Below are 15607 nucleotides of genomic sequence, written 5' to 3'. Positions count from 1 at the left end.
ACTGCACTCACATACGTACAAAGACGTGTCCGAAATCAAATTTCATTTCTTGTTTTCTTTCATATTTGTAGGAAGTTAGCAATCTTGGATTATAACCTAGATATCATAGATCATAATTCAGTTAGTAGATGATGTACAGATGCTCCTTACTGTTCTCTTGGCGTTCTTATCCGATAGCAATCTGCATCTTGTTTTATGGTAAAAACGAGAAAATATGTCTGACGACGCGGAGAAGTTATTAAAAGTGTCACTGGGAGAGGTATTCATTGAGGCAGGATGCCAGTACCATATAAATTATTTGGTTCTGATACAAGACTGTACATTGACAGTGGGGATATTCAGTAATGGTTTGCGTAAAGCAACCCTAATCTTGCTACAATCTGCATGGTACTTATAATAACATTAACGTCGCTTAAAATAAAAACATGTTTTCATCAATATCATGCTCTATTTAAACCTCGACTTCACAGTATAAATTTTTCGGTGTGAATAGATTCTCAGAAAGAAAGTGGGCACATTAAATAACGGTTTCAGTAAACGCTCAGATAATCTTGTGATAATCGTCAGAGGCGTTTAGAATGACATTTGAAGGGTAAGGGGAAAAAAGAAGGAATGTCACAAAATTGAATTTTCGAGAAAACTGCGATTTAATATAGAAAAGCGCGTAAGAAGAATGGGATTAGTTAGATCTTTTGCTCCTTTTTACATGGACATTTTTACATCTACGTATGCATGGCATATACAGTCAAATAGTACCAAGAGTCACCAACAGATAGGACAAAGCACCCGAAAAATCACATACATGGACATTCCTTGTTTTTTCCCCTTACCCTTCATTTGTGTGTGTGTTGCGTTACAGCACGCAGAATGGTTCGATTTCTGATACGGAATGAGCCACAGCATGATTTTAGTGTCACATTATTACGTTTTCAAGCTGATGGTCTTTAATTGTCAGGAATATTTCTTATTACTGTCGGGAAATCCATCAATTGGATAATAATAGCACAGTTAACGTTAACGAATTGAAAATCGTTATACTTATTTTAAATTAGTGTTAATGCGTCATTGAATCCAATTTAATAACAATACTGTTTTAAGAATCCAATTAAGCCCTTTGATGTTGTTTCAAAATTCAACGTGACTCCCCGTCTAGGGCGCTGATTCTGGGGGGCGTTGCTCCCCAATGCTCATTTGGGTCCCATGTGCTTTTACGAATATGTATGTTTGATTGTTATATGCATCTTTAATCAATATAGAATATTTTACATGAATACCCTCATTTTAGCTTTGGAATTTCTTTTATACAGGAAAAGTATTTCTGACCAAAGGATGTATAACTAAAACTTATTTTCGCGTTAAGAAGAACTGGAGCGTTAAAATCCGTAACGAGCGAGTTAGAGAAATGCAGGATGGATCTAAGGAGTTCAGGAAGTTAGGTGGGAAGGAAATGGAATTGTGAATTCCGGAAAGTTTACATTCATTCAGTGGGCACATAATCAAATAAATCACGTTTTAGTAGATAGAAGAAGGCAATGTAGCATAATTGATGTCCGGTCGTTTAGAGGGGCTGATTGTGACACTGATCATTACTTGGTAGCAGCGAAAATACGAGAGCGATTATCGTTGAATAAAGGCAATATTGATTGCCCGAAAACGGAGAGATTCAATTTAAAGAAATTAGAAGAGTGCCAGATAAGGGAGGAATACCAGGTTGAAGTCTCGAATAGATTCTCAGTTTTAGAAGTTTTGGAGTGTATTAGTGTTGAGGATGCTTGGATTGAAATTAGTGATAGCATTAAAATTTCAGCAAAAGAAAAATTAGGACATAAACAAACCATGGTTCGACCAGGAATGCATTAAACTAGCAGAGAAGCGAAAGCAGCCAAATTACGTCTACTACAAAATCCGAATGAAATAACTACACAAAATTTCGTAGACATCAGGTGAGAAACGCGCAAAACTTTTAGAGACGTGATCTTGTGAAGGCTAAAATTAAGAAACTTGAAGATAATAGTAAAAATAAAAAAACATTCGGGACATGTATAAAAGGATCACTCGAATTTAAGTAAGGCTATCAACCTCGTGCTTATATATTAAAGAAAGCTGACGGAACAGTTCTTACTGATACAGATAGCATCTTAAATATATGGAAGGATTTCTTTGACGATTTGCTTAGCACACAGCCAAAACCTAATGCGCGTGGAGAAAGGCAGATACACACCGCAGACAACAATATTCCATAACTCAACCGAATAGACCTTGCTATAAAGAAGATAAAGAAACACAAATGTCCGGGTGAAGGCGAAATTCCTCCTGAGTTAATTTTAGCTGGAGGCGGAAAATTGTGGAACAAGATACACGAACTCATTCTCCTTATCTGGAACAAGGAAGAATTGCTACAAGAGTGGAAAGAATCAATCATTGTTCCAATTCACAAGAAAGGGACAAGACTGACTGTAATGGAGGAAAAAGGTGTTATGATACACTTTTCGAAATGTTGTATTCTGGCGTTTCATGCACGTGTTATATGCTAGTCATGGTATGTAACACATTATGTGGCGATTGCTCGTCCTAGTGCAGATGTTTAGAAACGATGAAGGTGCTATGTTAAGGGACTAACTTTTGAAAGTCACTTTTCCCATCATATTCAATTTGTTATGTACCATGTTTATCCTCCAAGCGCTTCAACTATCGAGGCATTTCTCTCTGTTAACATCCGATAAAGTTCTTTCAAATATTCTATTATCTAGATTGACCCCACACGCAGATGAAATTATTGGTTATTATTAATGCCGACTTAAACAACATCGATCAACTACCGACCAAATATTTACCATTCGCGAAATACTCGAAAGGAAGTGAGAATACAGTAGGCCGGTATATCAATTATTTATTGATTTTAGAAAGGCTTACGACTCGGTTGGGAGAGATGCATTGTACAACGTTCTTACACAACCTTGAACACTGAAAAAAGCTAATTAGATTAATTAAGGTATGTTTAAATGAATCCCAAATAAAGTCCGGGTAGGAAAATTTTTGTCCACGAGCTTTCACGTCGAGAATGGCCTGAAGCAAAGAGATGCGTTGTCGCCATTGTTATTTAACTTTGTACTGGAATATGCTATGAGGAAAATAAAATATAGCAAAAAGAACCTACAGTTGAATGGTGTTCACCACATCATGGAGTATCCTTATGTAAATTTAATAGGCGAGGGTAGGGAAACAATTGAAAATAATGCAGAGATCTTATTAAACGTTTGCAGTGACATGGGATTAGAAGTAAATGCTGAGAAAACTAAATACATGGAAGTACGCCCGGACCTAGTACGGGAAACTATGAATGCGTTAAAATATTAAATAATACTTTTGATAAAGTGGATACTTTCAAATATCTAGGATCAATATTAACAGACGAAAATCAACTTTACGAAGAAATTAAATGTCAACTAAAAGCGGGGAATTGTTCTTGTTATTAAGTTAAAAATCTCCTGGCTTCGAGAATTCTGACAAGGAATTTGAAGCTTAAAATGCATAAAACAATAATAATGCTTGTTGTTTTATATGGTTGCGAATAATGGTTGCTTACTCAGAAGGAAAAACAGACTGAAGAACAAGATCGTCAGATAAATATTTGGACTCAAGAGGAACGGGAAATGGAAATGTCGGAAACTTCATAACAAGGAACTACATAAGTTATACGATTTACCAAACATTGTTAGGGTCATCAAGTCTAGAAGGATTAGATGGGCAGGTCATGTAGCTAGGATGGAAGACAGTAGATTCACTGAAAGACAAATTGTATAACGACCATTAGGCAGACAGAGTCACAGATGGGAGGACAATAATAAGAGGGATCTCGCACAAATAGAAATACAAAGTAGAAACTGGATCCAGTTGACTAATGATCAGTGGAGAGCTTTCGTGAACGCAGCATTGATCCTTCGGGTTCTATCGTCCATACAGTTAGTTAGCTAGATATTTTCTTTTAATCGACGTACTTTGTCAGGATTATTGTACTATTGGTAACAGTGATTGTTTTCAGTTTATCGTTTTGTATGTTTGCTCCTTCTCTTCAGTTCTTCCCACTTAGGCCGCGCCTTCATTGCATCCGAATGTGATTGCGAATGCGAATTTCCCAGCATGTGTAAATAAATTGGAGTGTCTCTGCTAGTTCCGACCTGCAAATTGCGAAAACCGACGAAAAGATGCGAATGCGAACGATCCCAACATGCTGGGATTGTTCGTCCAAATTCGTGCGAATTGAGATTCGCCTGCAGAGAAATTGAGCGCTACGTGAGAGATGAAAGTTCGTTTTGCGTGAAAGTAAACGACGTTGCGTGGTGCGGAGATAAAAATGGAAATAAGTTACCGTAGATGTTGACGTTTTAATAAATTGTGTTTTTGATAAAGTTCCATTGTGGATCCAAGTTCATCCTGATTACCACAAACGACACGTCGTGAACAAATTATGGGGAGATGTAAGTAAAGAACTTGGAGTGGAAGATATGTATAATTTTCTTTGTTTTCTCTTTAAAATATGAAGATTTAATTAATACACGAACAGCAACTTTTTATTCAATTTATATTTCCTCTTTGTTCCTCAAATAACGATTTTACGAATACATGTAAATATTGACTAATATGTTTGAAATAGCAAAAACGGGTTATTTACTCATGGAGAAAATTTTCTTAGAAAGTTGGTTGATTTTGCAATCACTAATTTTATTTAGTTAATTTATTTTAAAGTGAAAATAGCGGTTACCACAGAAGCATAATAATAACAGGACCGACATTCACTCTATTTTGCACACAAAGGAAATTAATAGATATTATTATTATTATTATTATTATTATTATTATTATTATTATTATTATTGCTTTCAAAACTTTAAGATATTAATTTGCAAGCAAAAATATTTCACATTGAAGGTTTTAAAGAGATATTGCAACTTGATTCGCATTCACAAAACTTCGGATTTAGTAGAGGCACATGAATTCGCAGTTCGCACTCGCATTCGCGTTCGCAGTCGCATTCGGATGCAATGGAGGTGCGGCCTTAGAGTTTTTGTGATTCAGGAACAGAAGAAAAAAGATTCGCAGCATGCAGCGTTTTCCAATCATAGCACAGAACAGCGAATGAAATAGAAAACCTTTGTCTTGATATCTCCAGGAGTTGCTATAGCAGATCATAGAATCCTTTGCAGCAATTACAAAAGACATTGTGACTCGAGTATGGGAAAAAATGTACTATCGACTAGATATCTGCCGCGTCACGAAGAGCGCCCATATTGAATCCGGTTTTCTCGGGGTTCTTCCGTTTCCTCCTACTTTCTTCATTCCACCATTTCATTTATTTCTGATAATCACCGTCTCCTTTAGCCTAACCGGCATAACCGAGGGACGTAAAACTCAAATATTTCATTTCATTTTTCTAATGTTTTTGCACCAATCTCTCTGCTGTCAGCAGAGCACACTTGGTCAACGCTTAAGGCTGGAAGTCTACATCGCTCAACACGTCAGGATTGAAAGGGTGGATCCTTGTAGCCTGCCACGAACACATAGCCTTCTCAAGTATGCAAGGCCGAAGATGCGAGAAATGTCTCTTTGTATTATTCCTCCTCCCGGATGATTAACGATGGTTCACCATGCATTTATCATATTCAGTTGCAAACACAATTCTGAGAGGTTCGAACAACTTGTCAAGGGGCTGGAGCATGTGGCTTGAATGCGGAGGGAAAGCAAGTTAATGAAATTATTCCTACAATACTGTACTGCTTCTAAAGTGTAGTCTGTGGTGTGGTTATCAAGAACGAGAGACACTCCATCATTCTGAGTGGACTTCACGAGGTGAGAGAAATGTTTCAACCAATCCAAATAAGTTGAGTAGTTATATTGAAGAATCTGAGACTAGAGGTAAATTTTCTGCAGGCCTATCTTCATACAACTCTATTTTCATTCTTTTTCTGGGAAATATGATTGCTGGAGGCACGTAAATTTCAGTTAGAGACATACATCAAAGAACAGTAATAATCTGTTCCCTCTCACCAGACAACTTTACCCACTGCCATTTCCCGATTGGCGAAAGTACTTTTGAAATTTAAATTCGGCCAGTTGAAATATCACTTTCATCCATATTAAACATTCTAGTAGATGGAAATTGTTTGTGTTGTAAGATTGTCTGTAACTCGTTGAAAAATACCGTGCAATGAGTTTTGTTGAAGCCAATTACTTTTCCAAGGCTGCACTTCTCCGTTCAGCGCAATATTAACTTATTATTCCTTTTGCAAAATGCATATACCCAATTCTTCCAAGCTTTCTTGTTCTCCCTGTTGAAGTTATGGTTGATATGATTTCTCTCTGCATAGTCGAATGCAAGGTTCATCAGTTGCTTGCGTGTGATACCGTTTGCGTCCTGAGCCAATTCCTCTCAGTGGGAAGGACTCCACCATTGGATGTATCCGTCCCAAAGATCCTAGAAAATTAAAATACAGGAAATTGTAGCTAAACAAAAATCGTTGTATTATGTTACTTAGTTTAATTATGAGGCACTTTTCCAAGGTTAGTTCACATGCAGTAGGTTCAAATTTGCCAGTCTTTTATGTGATTCTGACAATAACCATACCCACCTTTCTTTAATTTTGTTCTACTTCATTCACTTCAGAAAAGGCTTAGTGACACATTGCTATAATGCAAATCATGAGTGATTCCCATTGTTATTGTTTCAGTGAGCCTATGAATCGCCGAAGATTCGCATTATACCTAGACCTCTCTACTTTCTCAAGCCATGCGAATCAACGGTGATACACACATTTAGCAGTAGGTCATCAACTTCTACACGTCCGAAAAGTACTGACCATCGAGGTCAAAAAACAACAATTTTAACTCGAATAACACGTAAACGGAGCCACATATTAAGGTCCTGTTTCCACATTTAGTAACAGATCATCAACTACGACATGTCAAAAAAGTACTTACCATCGAGGTCAAAGGTTAAATATATGAACGCGAATAACTCGTAAACGTAGCAACGTATTTAAGTGATGTTTCCATATTTCATAATAGGTCATCAACTACTATGTGTCCCCAAAGTACTAACCATCGAGTTTAAAGGTCAAATATTTAAACGCGAGTAACTCGTAAACGGAGCAAACTATTGAGGTAATGTTTCCACATTTTGTAATATGTCATCAACTAGTGCACGTCCCAAAAGTACTGATCATCGAGGTCAAATGTCAAATATTTAACCCTTAATAACTTGAAAACAGAGCGCCGGATAAATTTGTGTGACTTATTCAGTTTTGTACTAAGCATAAAAAGGCGAAGAAGGTTAATTTTAACTGGCTCAGCATTTTGTACCTTTTTGTAATATTTAAAACGAAGGAGTAAATTGATATCTATCAGAAAAAGAAAAAAATGAAAAATGAGCGTCCTACTTTGTTTGTACTAAGCAGAAAAAAGTGAAGAATGAATAAATTTGGGTGTTCTACTATCTATACTAACCAGAAGAGAAAGCAAAGACCATTTTCACTAGGTCAGAATTTTATACTTTTTTCTATCATTTAAATAAGAAAGTTCCATGCTGGCCACCATCTACAAAAATGCTGATTTATTCAATTCTCAAAACTAATATTCTTTCTGTTGCTGCAGATATTTAAGCTTCTCAATATTAATGCACTTTAAATAGAAGAAAAAAGAAACATTACGAATGAGTTAAATAATGTTTGTATTGTTAGTATAGTGAGGGTTCTAAAGTACAGTTTATTGAGATCAAATTTGTTTTTTTATATAACATACGGCATCTTACCAGTGTGGAAGGCAAACGGCTATTAACACTACTTTTTAGTGTAATTTCATTAGGAAAAAGCTGTTTATATAGTGCATGTTTTTATATGACGGGAGAGGCAATTAAAATTTATATAGCAATGCTACTTTAAAGTAGTACATTCTCTGGATGACACAAAAATATAAAAAAATTAGAATTGGAAGTGCACATCCTAAAGAAAATAACGTAGAGAAGTTAAAATTTATGGGAAACTAATAATTTACAGAAGAAAAGAACTTCCTAAATTTTCACTAAATTATTTCAGGTTAAGTAGAAAGATAAATATTATCTCCATAGTTTCTCTTGTTATATATTAGTTTTCCTAGTCGGGATATGTAACGGAAAAATTCGATGTTTGAAATAAATTTATTAACAGTGGCTTTTGTTGACGTAGAGTGTATATGATTTTTACATGTTTAATTTTATTATACACATGATATATTGACATAAGGGTCAGGAAAATGTCCACTTTTCAGTGAACCCTTTTTTGAATAAACTAAATAATTTCCACACGTTGCGTAACAAGAACTAGTTCCTTCTTCACTGGAAGGAAACTATGATGTATATGAAGAATACGCGTTAAGAACAGTGAAGGTCACATTTTCAGTGTACTCAAAAAATGTTTTCTCCACACTAGAAAACAGGTCGGAGTCCACTCGTGAATGTACACGGGAGCAAATTACGTGTTTTCACCATTTTAACCATACATTTTGGTGCTGAGAAAGAATTTTCTGAGCATTAGAAAACGTGCCCTTCATAGTTCCTGCGTACTCTTCGTATGGAAGAGAACAAAATCTTATTTTAATTATTTTTAAAAAATAAAAATGAGATTACTTCAACTGAAAGTGTTTTTATTACATACTAGTTTGCTTAGTCTAAACACTGCATCTCTGGAACATGCTAAATGACCGACCGCCCTCTTTGCTCCGGCATAGAAGTGCGGCAAAACTACTTGCACCAGTGAGATTTTGAAAAAATGTCAGATGTATCTGATGTCATTTTCTTCTATTTTTATCAGAAAAACATAACTTGAATCGAAAACGGTGGACGAAGCATGTAGCGTGCACCAGAGATGCAGTACATGGCCCTATTCAAATATGATGTGGTGATATATCCATCTGGTGGTAAATCGGTAAAAATTATATGGTCGCATCTAGTTTACCGATGTGGGTGGGATCTGCCACCCAGATCTTCCCCATATCCACATTCTCATTCGAGCTTCCATGGTTAACCGATGTAGCTCTATATGGGTCAAACCCATATCTACATGCCCTACAAATGAACATATGCGCAATCAGATTTGAATAAAATTTTATATTTAATCATTTAGTGTGAAAAGAAATAGGCTGAGCTCGTACGTTACGCAATTGTGTATAGTAGCTGGGCGATCAGAAATATCGCCTATTGCATGTTCCTTGTGAAAAGTACTGGGCGATTCAAGTACATTTGAATAGCTCCGTTCTTTTTACAAAGAACATAGAGCTACAGCGGTTAACCATGGGAGCTAGAACGACGATGTGAGTATGGAGCAGATCTAGATGGGTCGATATTGATGCCACATAGGCCGATATTGTTCAACCAGGGATCAAGATGGATGATGTTGATAAAAGGCAGATCTAGATGGGCGACATAGATTATTGTGGTGCCAACATTGATCTGGAAGAATCATGGGACCCACATAGGTCAACATGGACGCTTATGTCTATCGACATAGATTTGCCGATCTTGGACAATGTCGGCAAAATGTTTGCCATTCTGCATCGATCCACATCGACACCGACATCGATCCCACCAACAAATCCCATGTTGATTGACATCGGCCCATCAATTATGCTACTGAGGATGGACAAACCCGAAGATGAAGTGTTGTACTGTCTGTAGTGTTAGAATATCACTAATACGACAGAGAAATTGTAAGGAGTGTGAAATGAGACAAGGAGTCAAATATAACGCACGATAATTGATCCGTACAATCCATATATGATTTTTTTAAACTAGTGTATCGAACAGCGCTAATTAAGAACATAGAAAAAAGTTTTCCATGAGCATATTTGAAAGTGATTTACTCCGGACATTGGCATTGGCATTCCAAAATATATGAGAAACCTATTCCATTAAATACGTATGAACATATTGTTTGAAATTCGATGTAGAGTTAGCACAAAATAAATAACATTACAATAGGTACGTCTCTATGTTTAAGTATATACTTTGATGTGTGCCAAAAACGCTTAAGTAATACGTTATTATTAAACACATGTAAATATTAAATTCACCCACAACCACTCACAGCAAAAAGTGTTCATTTCTCATGCATGGGAATTAGAGGATAATTATAGGCATAGGGAACTCAGATAATAAAGAAATTACTTATTTATTAATAGAGTTGTTATAAAGAATTCAAAGGAAAACAAATACAAAAAACATTTTACCACTAGTTATACAGATTATAAGTTACCGAATACTAGTTATTGTATACAGCTACGGAGAACGTAAGTAAATAGGTAAATAACAATTACCCTTAACAAACTGTTGTTCTTATGCAGAAACAAAATTAATTTACAACTTGTAGCACTCTTTTCGCACAATTGATTTTTGGGACGAATCTTCTCTAACGGAATCCAATAAGTCGTATAGTATCCTATAAATAAACTGAGTCGATTCATTTCAAGCTTGAATTTTTGCCTAATATTGGAAAAGAAATACAAGAATAGCACTTAATCAATACGGAAGACCAGATAATGTAAAAGAATGTTAGAACTGAAAGAATTGACTGCGGGCCTTCTCCTCACTACTATAACGATCTTCTTGACATTGTTGTTGTAGGTTATCCACTTTTCATTGCTTATCAATAACAACTTCAGAAATGCCTGGAGTTCGTTGTGTCAGTAGAGTTTTATAGAGAGAAATCCGATCTAATAAATGTTTTAAGGAAGATTATACGGCGAGCAAACATCGAGCTTCTTTTTCGTAGCTAGTTATCTTCAAATGGTTACCACTGTTTTGTGATGGATATTTAAGTCATTGGCGATGTCATGATTCTCTACACGCGTATGGCTCATTATTTTACAATAACACATAATTTTCTACGAATTTTGCCTGTTGTAACATTCTAGGCATTGAAATTTTCAAAACGGAAGCTTCTAAAACATAGATTGATTCTCACTTTGTAATAATCTATTTTTTTTTATAAACAGCACATTCTTCATGATACTTCAATAAAAAAAAAATCTTGAAAATAGATGATGCCATTTTCACACTTAATTTATCATTTAGTGTCCGCCATTGGATTTGCTCTATTTGCTCATTAACGGACCTACGTTACATTTTAGGGAATTATGATATCTGTTCTTTCGTATCAGGAATTCCTTTAAAATAGAGACATTCGTATTCCGGTTGCATTAAATATTTTTATGCTAAGTTCACACTGATAAAACTGTTGAAACATACCAAAATCCAAAGCGAGTGATTGGGAGAAAGTCAAGGAACCTTCAACTACAGAACTTATAATCTTCAAAACAAGAGCTAAAAGTTGAAACAAGCAGTGGATGAGTTTGAGCTAGTTTTTCATATGTTTAATTTTATAAGTTCTTATAATATTTTCAATTTTATACAGAGCGTTGAGGTTCCTGTTGAAGATTATTGTGGTTGTCAGAAAAATTGAACGTCAATATATTTCGTATTATGAAACATTAGTGAGAAACCGTAATACTCTGGCAACTAATTTGTTGAGTTTCTTATATTCCATTGCCTTCTTTGTGCGAACTGTGTATCCTATTCTGGTTAATAAAAGCCCGCTGTGTGTCATCCGTCGTCGAAATGGACATAACTATTCCATGCTTTGAAACTTAAGCAGTCAGAATTTCTCTATGGCACTTTTGTATTAATAGAAAGTTGAAACTATTGCTTTTTAAGCCGCTCGGTCCCACAGCCACAACGGAACGAAGATGAATTTACAAAAAAATACCGCCCGTAGACGAATTGGAACTTGATTCCTTCAGTTGGTAGGCAAACTGGTAATATTTACTGACTACGCTATTGCGCCCCTAATACTGTTGGAATGGAAACTGAAAATCCGTAAGCCGATAAACGTAAAATTGTAATTATATGCTAATGTAGTTAATTGATAATAAAATCAGATTGTTAAAGTGGTGGTCCATTCTCGATTTCATTCCTAGAAATATTATAGCTTATGCTGAATCTAAAGATGAAATAAAATCACCTTTAGATACATTTTAGCATGATAGCATCATAGCATCACTTTTAGATTAAAATAAAAGGTATACTTAATCTAAAGGCGAAATAAAACTGCATATTCATAGCAAGTCCATGAGTAGAGTATCTGACTTAAGTGGCGTAACCGAAACCTTATTAGGAGAGAGCTTGAAATCCCAAAGCATAAAATATATGTGTACAGAGCTCGAAGAATGGCGACTGGATATATAGTGTGGCGCCCAGTTAACTTAAGCTTAAAGAACGTACGACTATCTATCAAATTCGTCGCAAATGGCATAAATTACAACTCTACGAGATAAAACGGCAACCGAACTCTGATCTGGCTACCGAATCCAAATGTATAATGTGTAGTCCTCTGGACAATATATAGGAAAGCATTATATAGGTACCTTTACACATAACCTGAAAGAGTCAGAAGTATGGCGTTTGAAGCAAAAGGCTAACAAAGTGTGCATCCAAATCAACATATTCTGGCGCCTAAAGCTGCACTTCAGAGACCTCATTCCCTCCGGAAATCATTGATAAAATTGTTATCTACATTGTATTTAATACTCAGCTACACGAAATCTCATTTTCGAATGAGCATTTATACCAGGATTCCTCGCAAGGAGTAAAGTTTAATATAGAAGTGGCCTTATCGGTAATTCTAGATCAATTTATTCCTTAATATCCAAGTATCCCCCAAAAATATGTGGTCCTGGGGAACAGAACAGTAGCACATCTTAAGTTTTCTGAGACAACGAGATTGTTTAATATAGAAGTGATAAAATTTGCTAACAAATAAAGGGAAGTACTAAACGCACTTTTGAATTCATGTAGATTTACAATCGTAAGTTCCGCTTCTTTAACTGGGAGATGCATGTTCAGTTCATCGGCTCTCACGTATCCCGCTTTTTGGACCGTAGTGCAATGCCACTTTATTTAGATAGCTCTCCAATTGACTAATGATTCAGAATTAGCAGCAATTATGCGTTGTCCCAACGGATCTAGGGAACACTACACGTTGAGGCAATGCTCATTAATCATCCTGCAAATGCAGGAGCTAGATTAGACATTTAACTAGATTAGATTAGAACTAGAATTAGATATTTAAATATCGTTGTTACTATTTATTGCCTTGCCTCTTATTACATATAGTTAATTATAGAGCCTCTTATCTTTGTTTGGCATGACTATACATCGTTGCTTGCGCATATATATATACGTGTGTGTGTGTGTGTGTGTGCATGAAGTTATAACAAAGAGAGTCAGTGAATCAAACTCAGAAACTCGCGATGTGTAAAGCCTTTGTTTACAAACAGAGACTGACCATGGCTCGGGTACCAAATATAGCGATAATTATAAAGTGAATTATTTATTGTTTCTGGTCCTTTGACTTTTGTTGAGATCGGAGGCAGCAAACAGATCAGTTTTTCCCGGCTACGGTATGGTCTTGCGTTATTAAGCGTGTCACGTTTAAAAGGAAACTTAAATAAGAAACACTTACTTATGTTTTTTATCAGTTTCAAACTATCATAAGTATATTTTTCAAAGATCACAATAGTAAGAACGGAAAATTTTACACGGATCAGTATGAGCTTGCGTTTTTAACCAAGAAACACGTTGTTTACAAGGTATGAAACTACTTTGAGGAGACACTAATTCCATATGATATATATATAGTTCCGTATATAAATGAACACACTAATATAAAACAATGCTTACTGTAACTTACTTTATTATAAATAACACCTTTCCACACTCATGGCAGGTATGAGGTTTTTCACCTGTATGTACTAACTTGTACAGCTAAACTTGGACTTTGATCAAATCCCTTGACATACACTTTGCGTGTGTGAGGTTTTTCACCTGTATTTATCAAGGTTTTTTTAAATAAGAACTTCGTGTAAATGTTTAGCATACTTTGGCCTTTGTGAAGCTTTTCACCTGTATGTACTAGCATGTGACTAGCCAAACCGAAACGTTCATATAAGCCGTTTGCACAATCCTCTCATGTCTGAGGCTTTTCACTTGTATGTATTAAAATATGTACAGCTAAGGCTGAACTTCGAGTGAATCCCTTCCCACAGTCGTTGCATGTGTGAGGTTTTTCACCTGTATGTATTAATACGTGTCTTGTCAAATGTGATCTATGATTGAATCCCTTTCCACAATCATGGCATATAAGAATTTTTTTATCTCCATGTATTAACATGTGTTTTTTCAAATATGAACTTCGTGCAAATCTTTTACCACAACGTTGGCACTCGTGAGGCATCTCACCTGTATGTATTAACATGTGTTCACCTAAGGTTGAACTATAGTTGAATCTCTTGCCACATACTTTGCATGCGTAAGGCTTTTCACCTGTATGTATTAATACGTGACTAACCAATTGGGATCTATTATTGAATCCCTTTCCACAATCATGGCATATGAGAAATTTATTATCTCCATGTATTAACATGTGTCTTCTCAAATATGAACTTCGTGCAAATCTTTTACCACAATGTTGGCATGCGTGAGGCTTCTCACCTGTATGTATTAACATGTGTTGACCTAAGTTTGCGCTATGCTTGAATCTCTGGCCACATACGTTGCATGTGTGAGGTTTTTCACCTGTATGTATTAATACGTGTTTAACCAAATTGCAACGTTGATTGAATCCCTTTCCACAATCATGGCATGTGTGAGATTTTTCACCTGTATGTATCAAATTGTGTTTCTTCAAATATGAACTACTTGTAAATCTTTCACCACACTCTTGGCATGTGTGAGAATTTTCACTTGTATGCATTAACATGTGTTCACCTAATTTTGCGCTATACTTGAATCTCTGGCCACATACGTTGCATGTGTGAGGTTTTTCACGTGTATGAATTAACATGTGCATATCCAAATGGGATCGTTGATTGAATCCTTTCCCACAATCTTGGCATGTGTGAGGCTTTTCACCAGTATGTATTAACATGTGTCTAGCTAAATTTGAACGATTATAGAATCCCTTTCCACATTCATGGCAAATGAGAAGTTTTTTACCTGCTTGGATTAACATGTGTCCAACCAAACTTGAACGTACATTGGATTCGTTTCTACATTCTCGGAATATGTCCGGTTTTTCACCGGTGTGTTTTAACATATCTGTTCCTAAATTTGATTGGGGAAACCCTGCGTAAGGCTGCTTGCAAATATGAGATTTCCCACCTGAATGACAATTTATTTCCTTCCGTGTAGTAAACATATATGATTTGCTGCAATCAGTGCTTTTATGTAACCTGCAACAAATTCAATAAAGACGCTCACGGATATCGAGTTCAATAAGAAAAACTAATGATATGCAAACAGTTCCATATAAAATACTTGTTATCTGTTGTATTTGTTATTGCATCCTAAAGCATGTTTTTGCAGTTGTTATTACCATCTGTATCATACGTGATAACAATGACGTGTTCCTTCTATGCTTTTTGTATCATTTATATGAGATCTGATACGTAAGAAAAGTTCTTCTTATCGATGTGAGTATACATATACAGGGTGGTTCAGTAATGTTGGACAGCCCTGAATAAATCG

General features: G+C 35.8%; 1 protein-coding gene across 3 annotated transcripts in view; it reads right to left on the bottom strand.

Annotated features, from left to right (window-relative positions):
* Nucleotides 1-5727: 5727 nt before the first annotated feature.
* LOC145676636 (uncharacterized) overlaps nt 5728-15607 on the bottom strand; it is a 35791-nt gene continuing 25911 nt past the window's right edge. For 2 of the 3 annotated variants that reach the window (XM_081747471.1, XM_081747472.1), the window contains exon 3: nt 10214-15312. In XM_081747471.1, the coding sequence (XP_081603597.1) occupies nt 14049-15312 (1264 nt within the window). In that variant the 3' untranslated portion in view covers nt 10214-14048. Of the gene's footprint in view, nt 6473-10213; nt 15313-15607 lie in introns of those variants that run through there. The other variant, XM_081747473.1, reaches the window with a different exon arrangement.

The sequence above is a fragment of the Thermobia domestica genome, unplaced genomic scaffold, assembly GCF_964235325.1.
Source record: "Thermobia domestica unplaced genomic scaffold, izTheDome1.hap1.1 HAP1_SCAFFOLD_255, whole genome shotgun sequence".
NCBI classification, from domain to species: domain Eukaryota; kingdom Metazoa; phylum Arthropoda; class Insecta; order Zygentoma; family Lepismatidae; genus Thermobia; species Thermobia domestica.
The sequence above is the reverse complement of the archived record's forward strand: the minus strand, read 5'-3'. Positions and strand labels throughout refer to the sequence as shown.